Genomic DNA, 20,797 nt, shown 5'->3' on the forward strand with positions numbered 1-20,797 from the left:
ACCTTACAAAAACAGGGTATGAGCAAACAAACCTGCCTTCAGCCTGAAAAATACAGGCCAAGGAGAGACTTCATGCTGAGCTTGTTGTAGCTGTAAACATATGTATCCTACCAAAAAGATCTAAAAGAAGCGCCCCAAGAAGAAAGAGGAACTAATTTTAATTGATGGATAACATCATTAAATAAAAGATACATTAACTCTAAAATAACAAAGATGCATTTGCTGGCCATGAATAAAGTCTGGAAAGTTTTCTCACTGGCTAAGACAGAGTGGAGAGAATCTGAAGAGATAAACACTTGGGTGTTTTTTTCAGGAAGAAATTAGATCATTCTCTTCAAGAGTTCCTATATGCTGTGATAGCAGGTGACTAGATTCACTAAGAAATGCCAGCTCTTTGTCAGATAAAATATCACCACTTCAGTGACTCAGCTGGGAACACATCCTCAAATATTTGCAATTTATGCAGGGGAGACACAATAAAAAAGAGGGCTCCTGCCAAGCAGAAACAAATCCTGCCAGGATGGCCTAAATCTGTTGCCAAGTCAGATTTACCCTTCAAATTCAAACATGAGAACTGCATCTGTAACTTACTCTGCTTGCACTTCCTTTGCTGCTGAGCCTGAAAGGGAAGGTCAGACATCAGCTTCAGGAGAAGCAGTCAATGCTCCTGCATGGAACGTGGCTTATTTTTAGCATCTGCAAGATCCAACTGCAAAAGAATTGGCTAATAATTCTGCCTTGAGTCTGAGGAGTTAAGTGATGAGACTGGTGTTTAAAAAATCTTGGTAAATAACCAAAGCTTTGTGCTCTAAATGTTCAGAATAGGAAGTACATGAAGAACAAACAAACAAGCAAATGGACATAATGGCTCTCACAAATATAAAGCCCTGGAGGAATTAATTTTCCAGGTAGATGTCACAGAAATAGGGACTGGATTTATTGAAGCTCGAGGAGAAAAAGCATAATGCTTTTTTTCAATTTTTTTTTTTTACTACAGCAGCCCTGTATTTATCCTAATTCAACAGTTTACATAAATAATTGTGAGCAAAACTTTATAATCTCATACAAGCCTGTGCTGTGACTTGCACTGAACGCACTGACTTAGAGTCTTTATTTTAAAGAACTAATTGCCTCTTGGGCAGACCAGTCCAGCAGGGTGCACACTGCTGCTCAGGTTTTTTGGGGTATTTTCTTCAGTTGTCATTTTGCTTCACTTCAAAGAGATGTGGGAGTGTATTTGTGAAGGGAGCTGCTCTTCCATTGTCTTACAGTCGTTTCAAACATTAACTGCAGTGTTATACAGTTAAGACAGAACAATAGATGTCCTACAGTAAGTCATATGTTCTTGCAAAGTCATTTTTTTGAGCATTAATGTCTATTTATGATGTTCAGTGTTAGCTGGCTTTCTCCCTGATTTAGCAACCAGTTCAGAAGGGCACTTGAACATTTCTGTAGCTTAAAGCATTTAAACTATTTGTAGGAGACAATTCTATTTTTTGTTAATTACTGAACTGCCCTGCTACTCAATTTAACAGTTTAATCAGAAGTTCTAAGCATTCTGCCAAGCAGAGGCCTGAAAGGGGAGCAAATGGCAACTTTGTTAGATCTGAGTCAGCAGCAGGAACTTGAAAAGTGTTCATCTCTGGTCAGAGCCCGAGGGAATCATGGAATGCCACTGTGAGCCTGCTCTGTGCTCTCTGAGGAGGCTCCTGAAACATCCTCAGCCTCCTTCCCTGCCCAGGGTGGGAGCTGAGAGTCACCCTCTCTTCACATATCATATCATATCATATCATATCATATCATATCATATCATATCATATCATATCATATCATATCATATCATATCATATCCCATAATAAATCAGCCTTCTGAGAACATAGAGTCAAATTCTCATCTCTCATCCCATCCTGGGGACCTCACAACACCACATGAGACCTTTTTAAAGACAGGTTATCTTGGTATGTTTCCTTTTTCTCTCCCTAATCTTCTGACGTCCCCTGGAACTTCTGGAATAAATCAACTGACTTATCTAAAGCATCCTGGCAGACATTAAACCTACTAATCACACTCCAGGCAGAGATGAGAAGACAATTGCTATAGTTACCTCACTACCAGAAGTATCTATCAACAAAAGAAGGCCACATAAATAAACTGAGATAATACACAAGAGTAAAGGTCCTAGAGAATTTTCCCTGTCTCCACTTATTGAAAAAGCTGCAGGATCCTCCTAAAGAGGACTGAGTGGCCAGAACAAAGAACCTCACAAACATTTTCGAAGCAACAAGTTCTTTTTCATAAACCGCCTGAAGCAGCTAAAATAATGATCTTGCATAATGAGAAATGCACAATTAGAAACTTCTAGTCCCACAGGGAGCCTATTGTCTCATTAAAGTGTTCTGGAATTTCTCTGACATTTAGAAACCAACTGGACAGATTTGCTGGAAGTGGGGAAGGGCATTCTATCTATTAAAGCAACAGCACAAAAATAACTCTTTTATAGCAGCTTCAGTGCCAGTTTTCTGTTCATTAACAAAGACCTTTGTGAGAATGATGTGCTCAATCTGAAGCTGTCAGATTTTTCAAAGGATTAACAGACAGATTATTAGAGTAACACAGACCCCTCTGAAATATTTATGTCTGCTTAGCAGAAAGAAAAAAAAATCCACACATCTTCAGAGTGATATTTTACCTGGAAAACCTATCAAGCAATGGGAAAATTTCCAATTCTTGCTCTCCATATTCTTCCCTCACCAGAAACAAGGGGCTGATCACCCCTGGGACAGTGATCAGCATCCTGGCTTGCAGGCTGGCCAGCCCTGCCTCCCTCTTCCTTCCAGTCCCCCTGGATCCTGCACAGCTCCCCATCCCTCACTGCCAGCCTGGCTGCTCTTCCTGCGCGTCTGGCCTTTCCCTTGGAAACTCTGCTTTATTTAACTGCTTAGCAAGTGATTTCTCCTTGTTCTCCTGGCAGCCAAGCAGGACCCATCCTTCCTTTAGCTTCTCCCAGAGAAGGTTTGGAGCAGCCACAGCAGAGGACCAGCCAAAAGCTGCCCGTGGAAGAGCTGGGATGAGAGAGGAAGCCAGCAGCTCCTTCCAGGAACAGCCCAGCACAGAGTCTGGATACCAGGGCAGAAGGGATGTGAGAACTGACATTAACAGAGCATCACCAGCCCTTCAGGAAAAGGAGGAGGAAATAACAGAGGCGAGTGAGATCAGAAAGAGAAAGAAACATAGGAATCTGAAAAAGGAGAAGGGGTCCTACTTCTCTAGATACACAGGTACGTGCAGGGATTGCTTTGGGGCTAATTCTGTATGCTCGGCCCACACAGGGTCTGTACAGTGCCAGGTGGGCAAATGGCCTTAGAGCTACAGCTGAGACTTTGATTGCTGTAGAATATTCCCCTGAATGTGTGGCCTCATGTTGCTTTAGCAGCCTTGAATTCCACATGAGGGGATTGAACCCTACAGAACAATAGCCAGCCCCAGCCTCTGTGCCGGGCTGTGCTTTGTAATACGATTATAAATTCCATTCATTTACACCAGTATTCCAACAGGACAGACCCTTCACTGCCACTGGGATTATGGCTGGCTAAAAATACCTTGTACAGGGAACTCATGAATTTATTCCTTTGATTACAGCCTTCATTTATATGAGAACCTGAAAGAAGGGCTAAGGGCACAGAATTAAGGCTGGCGTGTTTGGGGCTGCCCAGCAGACCTCAGTAGAAAACAGAACATTATTTTAGCATAAATAAGGCATAACAAGAACACAGAACAGGTACTCCAGTTTCAAAGGCTGCTATCTGCTAATGGTCTCAGCTCATAAAATCTGTCTTATGAAAAAGGACTGCATAATTTCAAATGTAAACAAACTCCCCAGTCAATATCACAATGTTTTGCACAAAACTTTAATACCTTCAAAAGAAAGAGGTTTTTCCTATACTTCAAGGAACTGAGGGAACAAAATGCTGACTCTTTATTTCACTGTGTGGCCTGGTATTCCCACAAATTCATCCTTTGCCTGTGCCACACAATGCCTCCTCAGGAATGATCCAAACTACAACACGCAGCAGCCACCACTGCCTACAATTTCAAATTTGTACCTTTTCCTCAGGGCTCACATGAGAACTTTTCACTGCTTTCAATCCCTCTACAAGAAGGGGAAAAGAAAATCTTCCACAATGAAAGCACCACACACACTCACACATTGTATGTGCAGGAGTGTTCTGAGAGGGACATTTACTATAAAGAGGATTATGGTTACATACAAATACCTTTTGCAGGGAGCTTATTCTTTTCACTACACCCTTCTTTAACATAGAAGTACAACATGTGTCATTTCAGGAATGCAATATCTGAGACAATGCTTGATCCTTGATCTGCTGACAACCAATTAGGGGTTTTTCCATGAGATTTTTTTTCATCTGGTCTAGAGCCATAGCATTTTTATTTCACCAAAAGCTCCTGCCAACCATTCACATCAGCATTTTGATGGGAAAAAAGATGCAGTTCCTGCCAGTGCAATCCCTCACACACAGGAACATCACATCTAACTGCAGGTTCTGGCTCATTTCAGGAATGAAGATGCATCAGACTTTCAGTTACTCAGGGACAGGAAAGGAAGAGAAGTTCCAACTTACCACCCCTCCTCCTGCTGAGTGAACCAGCACAGACATTCCTTCTCTCAGGTTAGCAACCTCAAAGAGCATCATGTAGGCAGTTACAAAGTTCATGGGAAATGCAGCAGCCTCAGAAAAAGTCATGTCCTCTGGGATCTTGTAGACAAATTCTACTGGGGTACACACGACTTCAGCCCAGGCATTGTAGTTCACAAAAGCCATGACTCTGTCTCCAATCTACAAGGAAGAAAACAACGTTGAGGATCTCACTGCAACTGAGACTGTAGAGAGCAACCTGTGAGAGCTGCAAATCCCCTGTTCAAGGTGTGGGACACTGCCTGACTGTGAGGAAAATGGTGCTACACATCTTTGGAAAAATCGCAATTAAACTGTTCAGCTTTGGGCTTTTACTGTTTTTAATGTCAACAAAAATAACCAAAAGAAGTTAAAGCCACCTTTTCTTTTTTTTTTTTTGCTCCACTCTTCTCTGTTAGAGCAGTCTTCTGTCATCACTAATAAGATCATTGTTTGCTAGCAGAGCTCCCAAATAACAAATGTAAAGAATGAAAACAGCATTCTTAGCAATAACCAGGAATTTTGCTAAAGAGAAAGAGATGAGGGGGAAAGGTTATAATTAATTGATGAGAAGCATGGAATAAAGAAAATTATACCTAGGATAATTTTCACTTTCTTTTCTCAGTCCTCACACTAATTTAGAGCTACTTTTCCTCTCTGTGGATTGAGAAGGGAAGGCCTTGTGCTCTGGTAGATGGAGCACATGAAAGGGTGGCAAAAGCTCTCATTCAGAAGATAACACCATCTGTACCCACTCTCTATTTTTATCATCTTATTAACTGATTCCACCAAGATATATCCATGATTGTGATCTCCACAGCCACGTGTCAGAGCAGAATTTAGTTCTACAACTTCAAATAAGCCACCTTAAACATCAAAAAATATACCTTTGGATTTTAAGGCACTGTTAAATCTACAAAGCGAATTTGACAAGATTTAAAGGAGCGATGAAATATTATCTTTCAATGCAACATTTCTCTGCTCAGTTTCTTCTGAAAATATATGGTAGTGAAAGCACAATTCACTATGGAGAAAAAATGGCTTCCTGTAAATATTAGATACAGTTGGCTGCTCCTAGGAACCCTTCAGAGGTCCAGGCACATCAAGCTCAAGTGTTTGTATATGGCCTTCATTGCAGCTTCATGTTTGTAAAGCAGACACTGACTCTTCTCAGATGGACAAGAGTAATAACAAGGCACAACAGACTTGGACAGCAACACTCATCTAAAGCAGAAACTGGGCTGCTGGGTCTACAAGGGACAGCCCCACTGAGCAAATGTGTGGCCAGTGTGTATTAAAATCTTCACAGGCACAACTCTTACAAACTCTCAATAATTCATCGCCACCAGCAATCCCATGGCATCTTTTACCTTGCCTTAGACCCTCTGCCTTTCTAGAATACACCAACCAAAACAACATCCTTAACATGAAAGGAGCTCTGCAATGGAGCCACAGGATAAGACAGGAATAGCATCAAACTCCAGGCCTTTGTGTTTTAACCAAAACTAAAGCAGCTGTCCCTCTAAAATAACTTTGCTTATCTGCCTGATACTCTCTCTCATTCTACCAATGCTCTCTAATGCCTCAGGAACTACAGGTATGGAGTAAAGCACACCACTCTTGCCTTCAGGCAAGCGTTTACAGCACAAGCACATTTTGGTCTCCTGAGTCATTTTGGGATATTGCAGGTTTGCTCCAAGCTGCAGGGCTGCCGACAGTTCTGAAGGGTTGTCTCTTTTAGAGTGAGAATGCTGAAACAGAGCTGTCATTCCAATTTCACTGAAATGCCTCCTCCTTTTGAAAAACATTCAAATTAACAATGCCTCACTGGTAATCACTCTGTGGTTCCCTTTTGCTCTTAGAGAAGCATCTAAAATAGAAAGTCTGCTAGGATTGATTAGTGCAGATGTTAATATGCCCTATATCCTTGCCATAAATCACAAATGATTACCAACAAGAATGCAGAGAAGTCCCTCTTGGTGATTCCCAAGGCACTTCTTGGTAACATTAAATACCACATTTTACCACAGACACTATTCAGAGCCTAGTCAGATTAGACCTCATTTCTTGAGAATCATCCCCAAAACTGGAGAGAGACCAAGCCTGATACAGCTGTTATCATCAGAAAGCAGCTTTTTCTTTGAGTGGAGAAGGAATACGCATTGCACCTATTTTAGGAGGGCTTGAACTGGGAAGAGATCTACCCAGGGAAAGGAGGTCAGAATATATAGGGTGCAGAAGATAGAGGGTGCAGAAGATAGAGGGTGCAGCCTTTGCCATTGCTGCGGACAGAGGGAACAGCCTATGTCGAGGAGACACCAAGCATCTGGTGAGCCCCTGCTCTGTGCAAGAACTCCATAAAGAAACCAAGAGAAGGCTCTTCCCTCATCCTCACGGCATGTTCTCCTGCTGATGGACTCATACCCATGCACAGCAGTCACTCTGAGTGTGGGCCCCTTTCTAGAGCACCCAAACACAACCATGTCTATGAAGGCTGAGTGTAAAAAATGAAACCCTTGGGCTGGTTTCAGTGACAGGAGTACCCCAGTGCACGAGGGTGCTCCACAGCCAGAACAAAGGTGTCACCTTAAAAAGAGACACAGTATATTCACTCAGGTGCAGTGTTATTCAAACAAGCACCATATGCTGTAACCTTATGATGCCCTTTAAAAATAGCAAGAATTTTAAAAATGAGAGTGTTGATCTGGAGCAGAGGCTTTCTAGAGAACATTCTCCTTTCAGAAGATATTCTCCAATATGGAGCACAGCTATGTAACAAAATACGTGGAAAGATTGCAACTTGTCTCAAGGCAGAGATGGGGCAGGAAGGGAACTGAGACAAATCTCCTAAGAAGATTTCACCACTGAACCCATAGTTGAAACTAAACTTGCCATTATCTTCATCCAACTGACAAATTTTAGCTGTTTGAGAAAAATTTTGTCTTTAGATAAAAATATTTATATCTTCTTAAGATCCAGATATAATAAGAATTTAGAAAACTTAATTACCTTTTGACATGACTGATTCTGCAAATAGCTAAGATAGGATTGACATGTATTAACTCAGGATTTATTTCCAAAATTTTCAACCTCCTTAGGCAATAAAATGCAAGTTTGCAGTGAATATAGATGTTTAGTATCAATAACAGAATAGGAGGCAGGACAAAATTCTGCTTATATGCCATAAGAGATACCAGAGTCCATAACCACTTATGACAACTTTACTATATACATCAAATATCTGCCATTTATCACAACCTGTCAGGTTTTTCCTGAGCAATCAACTAAGTCCTGTATCCAGAATCAGAATCCTAATTTAATCTGCACCTCCTTAATGCACACAGTTGTAAGAAGCAATGCTTACTGTAAACAGGGCTCTGTTAACTTGAGATCAAAAGCTGGAACCAGAATCAGCAGCACCTGGGCTTTGAGTAGAAGAGCAGTGATGACAGGAAACATGGCCAAGAAAGGAAACTTAAGAAGTTAACTTAATTTCTTTCATTTTATTAAGGGACATCAGCCATGCTTTCCAGTTCCTATTTAGCCATCAGGATGTGCACATGGCACAAGTGACTTTCAGGAAGGATTTGAAGGAGATGACAGTGGTGGATTCAGAAATTAATTCAAGAGGTCATTCTCACGCTTGGGAAGCAGCAAGGAAAAACTGACCTTTCAAATCTCAACAGGGTGGTGAAGGCTGCTGTCACTGGCAGAGCAGAAGGGATTAGAAACTGGTGATTATTTATATGAGACTTATAACTCTCACTTTGAAAATAAAAAAAAAAATTACCTCAAATCCTTTCACGCTGTCTCCAAGAGCTTCTACAATTCCAGAACATTCAAACCCAGGAACAAGCGGAGTCTTAGGAGGGTTGTCAATGTTCCCCTGTCGCACCATCAAATCAATAAAGTTCAAACCACTGTAAAACACAGGAAAAACTAAAATCAAGACTATTACCACAGATCAAAGTGGAGGAGGAAGCCTTGACCCGAGTGATGGCACAGCCAGCAAACTCCAGGGCAGCATTAAAAGCTGGGCTCTGCAGGGTCATTGGGAGCCAGCAGACATTCCCACTCTTGGGACGCTGGCAGAGGGTGCACATGCCAGGACAGCTCAGCTGCCAGCAGCCTCAGACTGCTCAGCAGTCACCCAGGGCATGCCAGAATTCAATACAGTGAAGCGCTGATTGCTACCAATGCACTACGAGCTGGCAAGGAAAACCAGGTCAATTTAAGAAGAAAACCCCAAGCCTCACACATTACAGCTATTTTGGGCTAGGAGCTACATGATCTAACTGTCCTAACCTTTGATGTGATCCCAGGAATGCATCTTGTGTTTGTCTCAGGCAGGATTCCAAACCTGGGCATGAACTTACTAAGTACCAGATAGGCTTTTGTTTTAAAACTGTTCCTTCCTGGATCATGCTTGTACATTTTTTCAAAAGTTATAAAGGTCTTTGAAGTCCTCAGGTTTGATGCTCAGAAAAAAATACAGGTCTTTTCCTGCAGTCTCAACTTGGCAAAAATCCTAAAGCACTTTTGCATTGTCTTTTGTATGCAATTTTATTAAAGCAAATTTTGTGGTTTTCTGGGCAGCCACAGGAAAAAAAAAAGGCAAAAAGGTGCCATTTATCTACTATGTGCATATATTGATTACTGGCCTTAATGCCACAGTTAAAACTTTAAAACTCCTAACTAGCTGAAATACACTTCAGCATGAATCCATTGTTCCAAAACACAGCCCTGTTTTTGTGGTTAGCCAAGCACACAGCCAGTCCCACTCACACATGTGACACCAGCAACTACCTGGATACACCACATTACTGATTGGCACAAGGATTTATTAGATGCAGCCTGAGTCAGATACTAATCAAGACACAGACAGGCTGAACAGACCCAACAAATGAACAGACAGAGCAGACACCCAGCCCCAGCACAACAGCATGGATTCACGGGATGTAGGTCACTGGGGAGGGGGACGGAGATCACACCAAATGAAAGCATTCATAATTGTGGTGGAGGGTTTAGAGCAACCTGAACCCACAACTTTCACCATACTCATAAACAAAGCCTATAATATCAACCATATGGAGGGTTAAGAGGGGTTTTCACACAGTTAAGCTGGCAAATTTGAAATGATTTTGGAAAGATCTCTTCTTCTCCAGTGGGTAAGACCACCTCCTACATCGCCACTGTGGTGTTGATTTGAAAGAGAAATTTCAAATAGCAAAATGCCTGCAAGGCAGCCATTGTTTGGAGAAGAGGAACAAACAAACAAACAGACAAAAGTTCCAAAACAAACCACAAACCCAGAAACCCCACAGCACTGATGGTGGCAACCACTGTTTGTGTACATTAATTTCAGCAATGGTCTTTCAAATGCATCTTTCCACACTGCAAGCCTTTTACAAAAAGTTAACTTTTCCCTACATTCCTGCAAGAAAAAGCAGCTGGAGGCAGGACTGTGATGAGGGAACCTGGGCAGAGCACACCCCGTGGTGCCATAACGAGGAGGCAAGAAGGAGACAGGTGAATATGCAGAGGCCATTGCTCTCTGCTCATGACAATGATCACAAATAAGATTCCTTCTCATGAAGTAAATAGTCAGACAGTTTTTGAAAAGGCACATGTTCAGTTCTGCATCTAATGACGTAAAACTGGCAGTTCAGTTCTGTCCTAGCTCCATTTCTTTTTCATCTGTGTTTTCCCCAAAAGGGGACAAAGGGCAGCAAAATTATATTGGGAGTTCATCTGTATTACAATGAACTTACAAGACCTCACACAGAACTGGTGTGATAAGGGAAGAACATCACTACACAAGGTAAACAATAATCAAGTCATGTGTTCTTATTGTTTTAATTACTAGCTGAACCATGGAGTGTTGACCAGGTTTTCTAATAATTTCTAGTCACTTTATAGAGAGTTTCTTCTTCATTCACTTTCATCTCCTTTATTCTTACATATTGTGGCATCCCAGCTTCTCCCATACATGTCTTTATTCCTATTCTTCTCCATGTTGAAGGAAGGACAGGAGTTTTATTTTACCTGAGCAATTTGAAGATCAGTAGATCTGAAAGCATGATTATGGTGTATTGGTCAACTCAGCTTTTTTTAATTATTATTATTTTCTTTCCTTAGAATAACCAAGAGGGCCTAAAGATGGATGGTAAGTTTTGTAACTACACCCAACACACCCAGCTCTTTCATTTGGATTCAATCAATAGCACACTCAGGAAAAGTTTGACTGCACAGAACATCACAAAAAATATGTCTCATGAAGAGTGGTAGGTTTAGAGATTAAGCACAATTTATTTCTTGTACCACTGCAAACCAGGATAGCCTGCTCTGGTGTGCAGACAAAGTGACCCCTGAACTTTTAGTAAAGGCATATCCAGAGGGAGAAGTGTAAATGTAAAGCAATCCAGTGACAAACAGCACACAGCATGTTTTTAATCCTAAATCAAGAGCTGGATGCAAATGAAAATAGGGAAGGATATGAATGATCAAGATCAATACATTGCCATAGGGGTTCTGCAAGAACCATCCTGTGACAGAACAGAGATGTCTCTGTGACTTGCACAGACTGGATTACCTGTGCATTACTGGAGGCAGACTTTATCAAATATAGAATTATCCTTGAATCTGAATCTGACTTTCTCAGACTGCAATGCTCTACCTTAACACCGGGTCCTTTTGAGGACTTTGAATATTATTCTCTATACTTGTGGTTTTCTGCATTTTTATTTCCCTTTTTGTAAGTGTGGAAAGCAACAGTCAATTTGTTTCTCCTTGTTCCATCCCACACACCCGAGGATGCCCAATACCTTCCATTTCAAAATCCCAAATCATGCAGAACACTCCATGACACGGTTTGGAGAGGTGCTGCTTTTGATCTGTCTTTCTTATTTCACTGTAAAAATCCACTAAAATTAATTGCTGAAATTAATGAAAAGCCACAGAGCAAACAAGAGGACCATCGAGTTTTGCATTCTTAAAATCCTTCCTCTTAACCACAGCCAAACCGCCTAATCTTAAAAATTAAAAAAAACCCAAACAACAAAACCAGCCATGTCTATACATAAAGGAAAGGTTTAAAATTATCAGGTCTCATGCTTTTTATGCAGAAACCAAGACCATATGAACAGACTGCCTTTAGGAGCAACACTGATTCTCTTCCACTACTCTGTTACACTTAGGATTTCTTTTATCTGCTCCAGTTTTTTTAAGGTGCCTTTATCTCACAGTCACGGAGTCAGAAGGTCACTTCTGCCTCATTCCTCATAGTGCACATGTACAGCAGTACAGGGAAGAGATAATTATAAGAGAAAAAAGAACAATAGAGGGAGGTAATCATAGGGCACCATTGCTTATTCACACAACCCATCTGAAATACGGCTTTCATTCACTCCAGCTACTTGTCTCATCTTTTCATCACTCTGTATCCCAACGATCTGCTGCCTGCAAATTACAATACAAACAAACACAGGAGTTTCAACTGCTTCATCATTATCAATCAGAAATGATTTCAGGAAATATGCAGAAGCTGTGACTCAGCTTGGACATCGATGGCTGTTCCATTTCTTAGTCACTGAATGAGCCTAACACATGACTCATCTCAGCTGACACATTTTCAATTGAATCACTGATATTCCAGACCTTCAAAAGAATTATTCATCTGGCTTAGTGCTAATAGCAGCACATCCTCCATCTCCTCCATTTCTAGTACCATACTACGAAGTGTACACGTACAACTTAAGGCATCTAAACATGTGATTCAATCGGTTTTATCCACAGGGAATTCAGAGACCACACAGAACTTGTTCCTCTACTGGTGTATACTATTTATCAAGCATGTGCATATCCTTCTTAAAATAAAGCTTATTTTTGTCCATCAATTTGTTGAGTCAAAAAATAATAATAATCATCTCTAGTGGTGGTCAACTACAAAACTGATTCAACAGAACACGTGTTTTGTAAGAAGTATTGATGACTGGAAAAACCCATCTTGCGTGTGTTCAGCACTGCCCACATCGACCTGTGCACGCTGCCATGGGCAAAGCCAACCCCTTTCTCACTCTGTCTCCCAAGTCCATCATCATCCCAATCAATCCTCTGCATTTGCAGGCTTGGGTCAAGAGGATCAGCAAATTGATTTTGCCTTGCCTGGAACCACACTTTGGTGACCTGGTCACATTTCAGCCCTGGGGCCATTTCCAGTCAGGAATGACAAGCAGATGCTCTCCAGCCTGCAGGCTCCTCCAGCACGAAGGGAAACTCCCAAAATACAGGGGGCACTGTGCAACCTGGCAGTTACCTGTGGAGCAGCTGAGCAGGTCTGCTGATGTCAAATAGCACGCTTGCAACTCACACAGCCCTGCAGACACTGCAGCCCTGGAGAGCAGCTGCATCTGTGGCTGCACAATTGTATTGTACAGCCAAGTGTTCTTGTGCAGGTAGCTTGCTATTTGTGACACATACACAGCTACTGGTTTTGTGAAAGTGGAATTCATACAGGTACTGGAAAATGCTGTAACCCCCTGACACATTTAGAGCAATATATCCATGTGCTAACAAAATGTTTAGTTTTGCATGTTAACTTTTGTTAACCTAATTGCTGGGAAAAAAACCACGCAGGAAACAAGAATCATTAAATCTATTCACTTAGCACAGAATTTCTGGCATTTCCCATTGTGGCTAGTAGACAGAAAGAAAACCCCAATACCAAATGTGAATGCAAAAATACCCAGCCCATTATTTACTAGTACTCATGCAGATTAATGGATATCATCACTATTTTTCATAGGCAACACCTTGGTAGAGGGAATACTCACAATGGTCACAAACTTTATGAGCCCCATTAAGAACAGGATGGAAAGTGCAGCATCTGAACAGGTCAAGATTACTCAGCTACATTAACCTACCAGGATATGCCAAATCTGAAGCAGATCCACTGATACATGATTCAAAACAAGTTCACTCCCCCATACCAGAAACATTTTTAACACAAGTTCCTTCTAAACTAAACAACTTGGCCTTCACCTTGGAATTTATCTTCCAGAAGCACCATGTTTTCATACAGCAGAAAAGGACAACAGAAGATAAATCCTTGCCTAGGCAAAATTAATTCAGTCTTTGGTAAACATCAAGTTGTGTAGTAAGATCCTAATGTGGCTTCTGTCACTCAAAAAAATTAATCCTATTTTCATGAAGGAACATGTGCACTAAGATCCAGCAATCTAGGAAGAAGAGTCTGCTCTGCTTGTCTGTGAAAAAAAAATAAAAAAAAAAAAAAGAAAGGAAAAAAAGCGATCTAGGAAAGCTCGTTTCAGGATGCTGCCAGACCGTAGCCACTTGTCACCTGGACACAGGGACTAACATTGGGAAATTATCCCGAGCTCTGGCCACGCTGCCACAGCAGCTCCGATGAAAAAGGATGCTGACTTAAGTAAGTGATTCCCAGGAGAAAAACAACAGCCAGTGTGTCAGAAGGGAGAGAGACAGGTGCTGAGCAACACGCACAATCTGGCATCCACATTTCTCACAGAAACCCAAACCCCGAACGCACTTGGCCAGGCTTTCCCCCCCGCCTTCTCCTAGCTGGTGGCGTGAAATACCACTGACAATTTCCTTCCCTTCGCACCGCCGCCGAGCGCACACGAACCCCGCTGCCCGCCCTGCACAGGGAGCCCGGGGCTCGGCGCTGAGCCGGGGCAGGGACGGGCCGGGAGCGGGGCTGCCCCGCGGGGAAGCCACAGGTGAGGGAAGTCGGCGCCGGAGCAGCGGCTGCTCGCAGGGCGCGCTCCGAGCGCAGGGATGCCCGGCCCCGGGGCACCGCGGGTCCCGCAGCTGCTCCGAGCGCAGGGATGCCCGGCCCCGGGGCACCGCGGGTCCCGCAGCCGCTCCGAGCGCAGGGATGCCCGGCCCCGGGGCACCGCGGGTCCCGCACCCGCCCGCGCCCCGGGGAAGGAGAGGGCGAGGGGCGATACTGGACCAGGCTTTGACGCGGATCTTCAGCTCGCCCTCCTGCGGCTCCGGCATGGCTTTCTTGGACACGCGGAGCTTGTTGAGCCCCCCGAAGGCGGACAGCACCACGGCTCGCATCTCCTTGGCGTCCCCGGCGCGCAGGCTGCCGCCCGCGCCGCCCTCGGCCGCCTCCCTGCCGCCCTCCTTGTCGATCATCTGCTCCGTCTCCTCGGCTCGCTGCGCTCCCTCCTTGGCCATGGCGGGGCTGCGGCGGCTCCCGCGGTGCCGCCTGCGAGGCCGGTGCCGCCGTGCGGAATGGCCGCGGAGCCGCCGGGGCCCGCCCGCCGCACTGCACCGGCTGCGCAGCGCCCTCCGCCCGCCCGCCCGCCCCCGCGGCGCCCGGCACGGGCAGCGCCCGCAGCGGCCCCCGGCAGGAGCCACAGAACCAGGCCGGCTGAGAGGACCTCTGAGATCACACCGTCCACCCTCGTGACCCATCTCCACCTTGTCATCGTGGCGCTGAGAGCCACGTCCAGTCCTTAAACACCTCCAGGGATGGGGACTCCACTACCTCCCCGCTCAGTCCATTCCAATGTCTAATCATCTTTCTGTGAAGAAATTATTCCCGATGTCCAGCCTCAACTTCCCCTCGTGCAGCTTTAGGAAGTCCTGTCACTTGTTACCTAGGGGAAGAGCCCGATCCCCACCTGGCTCCACCCTCCTTCCAGGTACTTCAAGAGAGGGTAAGATCAGCCCTGACTGAGTCTCTTCTTCTCCAGGCTGAACAGCCCCCGCCACCTTAGGCCAGCGCAGAGCCTGAAGCCCACTGAGCTGAGTGTGAGGCCAGGCTGTCTGATTGGACCAGCCGCCCTCTGTGCCCCGGAGCTCATGGCATTGTGGATTAAATCTCCACTCGAGATGCCCAGGTCTTGATCCTCACTGGGAGGCCCAGTGTGCAGTCACACTTGTTCCTTGCCCTGAAGCTCTTCTCAGGCCCAGCTCAGTGAGCACTCTTGGTGTCAGAACAGCCATGCAGGAGAGCAGCTTTCTCACGACTGACACACACATTTGCAGCAAGAAACACAAGCTTGAGACTCTGCTGTAGAGCACTTTTAAGCCTTTATACAACAGATCTTTACCTGGTGATCAGTGTGGGTCTTTGCTGGCTCCTGTGGGAAGCTAAATCCTTTAATATGAGCACAGGGTGTCCTGCAAGGCACCCACCCACCAGAGCCCCCTGGGACTGTCCTGGTTTGAGTCCCTAAAGAGGCTCGGACATCAGCCACTTAGCTCTGAGTTAATGAGGGTCAGTGCCTGCAGCCTCCCCTGGGCCAGCTGAGTGTGGATTTTGGGGGTCACTAGTTGTGGTTCCATGGATGTTGATGGAGTGTCTGAGTGTTGAGTTCACTATTGGATCCCTGTATCAGTTTGTGGATGGCCCCACGGTTTGAGTAAATCAGCCTAAAATGATGCATGTGTTATGAAGTTCCAAAATTCATTGCAGCATACTGTGTGTATAGCAAGTGGTCCTGCAGACCTCCCTGTGGGTACAGTTCTTCCACCAAACCAACCCCACCTGCAGCAGCTGAGTCCTTGAGAAGCTTCAGGACCTCTCTGTCCTCTGTTGGGGATTATGACCACCCTCTCTTTAGGCTGTGGAGTTGTAGTGGTCTGAGTTAATCAATACTCCTTAATTTCACATTGTGCCTTTATTTCATCTTGGGTCATGTATTCAGCGCTCAAGTATTTGAAGGAAGCCAAAAATGTTGGAAATATCTTAGCTATAACATGTAATGTACTGTTAATCTTCATCAACAGTAAAGTGAGACAGTGGAGGAATGGAGAGAATTTTCACATTCCTTTGCAATTTGTTTTTTTTTCTCTGTAGTCTGCGAAAACTTTTAGATCACGTATTTTTAAAAGGCCATTTCTGAGAATTTGTCATCTAAGCCTGCCATATATGAAGCATAAATAAATACATGTTAGGAGCAAAGGAGATATAGTACTAGCCTCAGGGAAGCTTCACTAGGTCCATTACCTCAAGAAGTTCAAGCAGATTTTATCAAAAGTGAAGTCTGGTGCCTCAAACACCACTTAAGTTGTCCTTAAGATATTATTGTTTTGACAAAGACTCAGAACCAGCTCATTAACACCATCAAGAATTTTATGTGTGACATATTAAAGCAATGCCATTCACTTCCTTCTGAGTATCAGTATGTGGAGAGATCCAACTGTTTTAAAGATCAGGAACCTTTTTTTTCCCCCTTGCTCCCCTGATAATACCATGAATATCCCCTCCCTGCTCCCTGCACTTGGCTAATTCCGTGCTGTAAATGGGCAGTACAAGGTTCTGTCACTTTAGATCTGGCCATTTGAATGCATGACCAGGCGGGCAGCAGCTGAATAAAGAATAACATGCACTTGTCTCCAAATGATTCACTCTGCTGGCATCTTGCTACAGTTCTAACTCAAATGAATGGCGAAGCAGAGGGTGACTGGGGAAAGTAAAACAGATAACATATGGCAACTAAGTGACATGCAGAATGATGAAGAGACTAGGGGATAGCTCGCTCACATCACTCCAGCAGTCTGCAACAGCCAAGGAGGTGAATTTGGGCCTTCAGACTGCATTTGTTTTGCAGTGGTTTGTGAGTCTTCTGATTAAGTCTCCCCATATTGATGTAAAGCTATCTCTATTACCCCTTGGTCCTGAACCAAAAGTAATTGATCCTAAATACCTTAACTGGGTACTGCTTGCAAGTCAAAATGTTGAAGGATGGCCATTTTGTAGAAACATGATGTATGATAGGACCAGTCATTGCACAGGTCAGTTGTGGCAACCAAAGTAAGGTATAGCAGATATTTTTGCATAATCATGATTCCATTAGTTTGATTTAATTCTTGAGCACCTCTTTAAGAATATTTGATGATGCAGTACAGAAGCATACACTGATGTAAAAGCAGGATTTATTCTGACAGTTGACTGTAAATTTAACCCCCCTAGAAACAGTCTGCAGGATGGCCATTCATATCACTTAAGCCTTCAGTAAAAGCATTCCAATGGTGGCTTTCCACTGACTTCAGCAGCTTGTAGATTGGACCTGCAAAAGTGAAAACACAGAACTTGATTTGATGAATATAGACAATTCACATATTTTACTTTCAGAACATAAAGTTCCTTTGTTCAGCAAAGGAATCTATATATGACTACATCAGATTGGTTTGAGGGTTCAGGCCTGAATTTCATGGTGTGGAGCAGCCATTCAGGATAAATCTGACTGCAGTATTGCCATACTTCTGACAGAAGTCAGAGGAAGAATTTGAAGCTGCTACTGGAAACACAGACCCAGTGGAAGTTTGATCAAAAAACTAAAGCAGATTAGTTAAATGCAAGGTTTGATGCTGTGTGGAGAGGAAACAAAACCAAACCAAATTAAAGCAAACCAAACAATCCTTGGACCATTGTGCAAAAGAAATATTCCCCACTAGATATTCCTGATGTACTTGACACTACTTTCTTTGGGGAGAACAATGAGGTTTGTGTTCAAGAAGGACTTGATGTCTTTGTATCAGTTTCCATTCTTAACAGGAACAAGAAGACCTGAATAAGGGCTAATCACTTTGCTCAAAGGAAGTAACGCATAAATGGCAAAAACAAATCCTCAGTTAGAATGCAATTTCTATTTCAGTAATTTTCTCTGGAGCATAAATCATGTTTTGTCATTAGAATAAAGTATTATAAACACTTTTGTTAGGCTGAATTATTTATTTTTGTAGTAGTTATAAATTAAATTAGAAAATCATAGTGATGTATGTTCTGGCTGCCTCAATGCATTATTAAGTCAGTTTTTAATACATTGAGCTCCAAAATACTGTTTTTTTTACAGTCTATTGTCACTGAATTCTGTCTAGTGCTGAAAAGAAATCTGAAAGAAATTATGTTTTGAAAACATGTGCAGAACACCTGTTTAAGCTGTTGTGATGCCCTATACTCCACAACATCTCTTATCAATAGGAGAATTGGTTTAGCATTTTTCCCACCTGTATCCCTGTGCAGAATGTATTAACAAAGATATTTCCAAAGGAATCTCCAAGAGTACAGGATGCTAGATTTATTTTTTGGGGCTTTTTAAAAATGAGAGATCTCCATTTCCTAAGGTTGATTTACATTAAGATAATGGTATTATTTTATTTTATTTTATTTTAGCCAGGGGCTTTCTCTTGCTGGTGAAGCTCTGTATGAATCATAGCAGCAATGAAGCAATTCTCTGATCATAGGCACTAAAAAGAACTTGTACAGTTCCCTTCAGCAGCTGCAGTTTAGAGCTCCTTGGCATCATCAGAAGTAATGAAAATATGTTGCATTTTAAACCAAGGAGGAAAAGAAATGAAAGCACTCACAGAGGATTTGGCAAAGCCAATATATGATTTATCCTGTTGGCTGCTCAGTTATTGCAGCCCTTTGCTACTTTACCATTTTTCTTCTTCAGAGATTGTGCTCAGATAATTCAGTGATGAGTACAACAGAAATTAAAGAAATCATAGCTGATCATGAAATAATACAACTTAGGAAAATTTAAATAGATTGCAAAGTATTTACATCATGGTGATGACAGTTATCACATAGAGACCAAAATAAGCCCTTTTACCAAAACTTCATTTAAATCCTTGTTCCTCAAGCCCTACTATCCATTTTTTTGGCTGATGTAGGAAAATGTAAAAATACTGTTCAATATCTTGTACTGCTTATACATTCCAACACTTCTGTTGTGTTTTCTAAAAGCTCTGCATATTTTTTGAGAAACATATACACTATTTTGGTAGTAACATTGAAGTTCTGTGTTTTCTTTTGGTACTCAACTGAGGAAATGTAGTAAAAAGGTCAGAAAAATTTGCAGAGGTGGATAGTAGATCCCAAAGAGCAAAGTTACAGGAGATGAGTACATTACTACAGCCACTGCTTTAGAGCATCTCTCACAAAAAGCAGACTGGCTACACTGTCCCAGCTCCATCATTTCAACTCTCCGTGACTTGTTTCCTGCTTTGTAAAGCTGAGTTGAGCCATTTTTACCTAATATGAATAACATTGGTAAAACACACTTACAGTTCCCTTGTATTACTGCAACAGCACTAGGTACCCTTAGAATTTTTTAGGGTATTGCAATGCCATCCCTGAATTTAAACAGGTTCAAGATATTATTTGTAGCTTATTCTTTTAGGTAATTTGTACGAAAAGTAAAAAATGATCACACATGGTCAGTAACTGGACTGTTATGTGTATGGGATGCACACGATGGTTTAATTATTGCTTCATTCTGTGTGACTCCAGGCTTTGAGAAAGAGTAATCCCACTTGGCATTTGGACTCCATTTGGTCTCAGTAATTATGGATCCAGAGTAACTTGTTAGAACCTTGTGAAAAGAACAGCTCTGAAGTTTACAGCAGAGCTGAAGTGTACAGAAGGATGAGAATTCAATGAATAATTCAATGAATACTAAGAATAAGTTCTCCTACTGGCTATGTTCAGTTGTTATCCACTGTTTCAATACAGTGCACATGATTGCCAGGAACAATGTGAATGTCATCTTCAGACTATTAACACATTTTGTTTTTTATCAAAGTCACTTTCTACAAATTACCAAGCTGTTTTGCCTTTTTGAGGCTCCTGTTTCTTTCGTGTTAAGTATTTACATGTATAATACAGGTGGTTCCTGAATCTGCTCAAGGCACCCAAAATGAGCTTTTAGATTTTCTAAGCTGAGGTCTGTTTTGCCTGTTTCTGAAGCTGCAGTCCAAGAGCAGTGACTTAAAGGGTGCTGCTCTGGAAGCAGGGATGCTTCTAGCTTGAATTTAAACCTGAAGGCTTTGTACCAATTTAAAGCTCTTGCAAGAGCTCTGACACTGCACAGAATTTCCATGGGCATTACAACACAAAGAACTCTTTCCCCCCACAAGCTCTTGATGCAGCTTTCTGTACCACCCTGGTTATGCCCTCTGTGGTGGGCCTTTTGCAGAAAGGAAAAGGATACTCTTTAGCATACCTGTGTCTTCTGTGGAGTGTTTTATCATGGTCTATTAATATTCTCTTTTCCTCAGTTCCATAGCTACTTACTGCTTTCCAACTCATTGATTTTAATAA

The 20,797-nt window shown here is 42.7% G+C and overlaps 1 protein-coding gene across 1 annotated transcript in view; it reads right to left on the reverse strand.

The window, feature by feature from the left end:
- The window catches only part of VAT1L (vesicle amine transport 1 like), a 54,601-nt gene extending 39,571 nt beyond the window's left edge, over positions 1-15,030 (reverse strand). The window contains exons 1-3 of the mRNA XM_030956322.1: positions 14,687-15,030; positions 8,486-8,615; positions 4,642-4,857 (exon numbers count right to left, since the gene is read on the reverse strand). Of these exons, the coding sequence (XP_030812182.1) occupies positions 4,642-4,857; positions 8,486-8,615; positions 14,687-14,916 (576 nt within the window). The 5' untranslated portion in view covers positions 14,917-15,030. The remainder of the gene's footprint in view (positions 1-4,641; positions 4,858-8,485; positions 8,616-14,686) is intronic.
- Positions 15,031-20,797: the final 5,767 nt, after the last annotated feature.

Source organism: Camarhynchus parvulus, chromosome 11 (genome assembly GCF_901933205.1).
Source record: "Camarhynchus parvulus chromosome 11, STF_HiC, whole genome shotgun sequence".
Classification (NCBI taxonomy): Eukaryota; Metazoa; Chordata; class Aves; order Passeriformes; family Thraupidae; genus Camarhynchus; species Camarhynchus parvulus.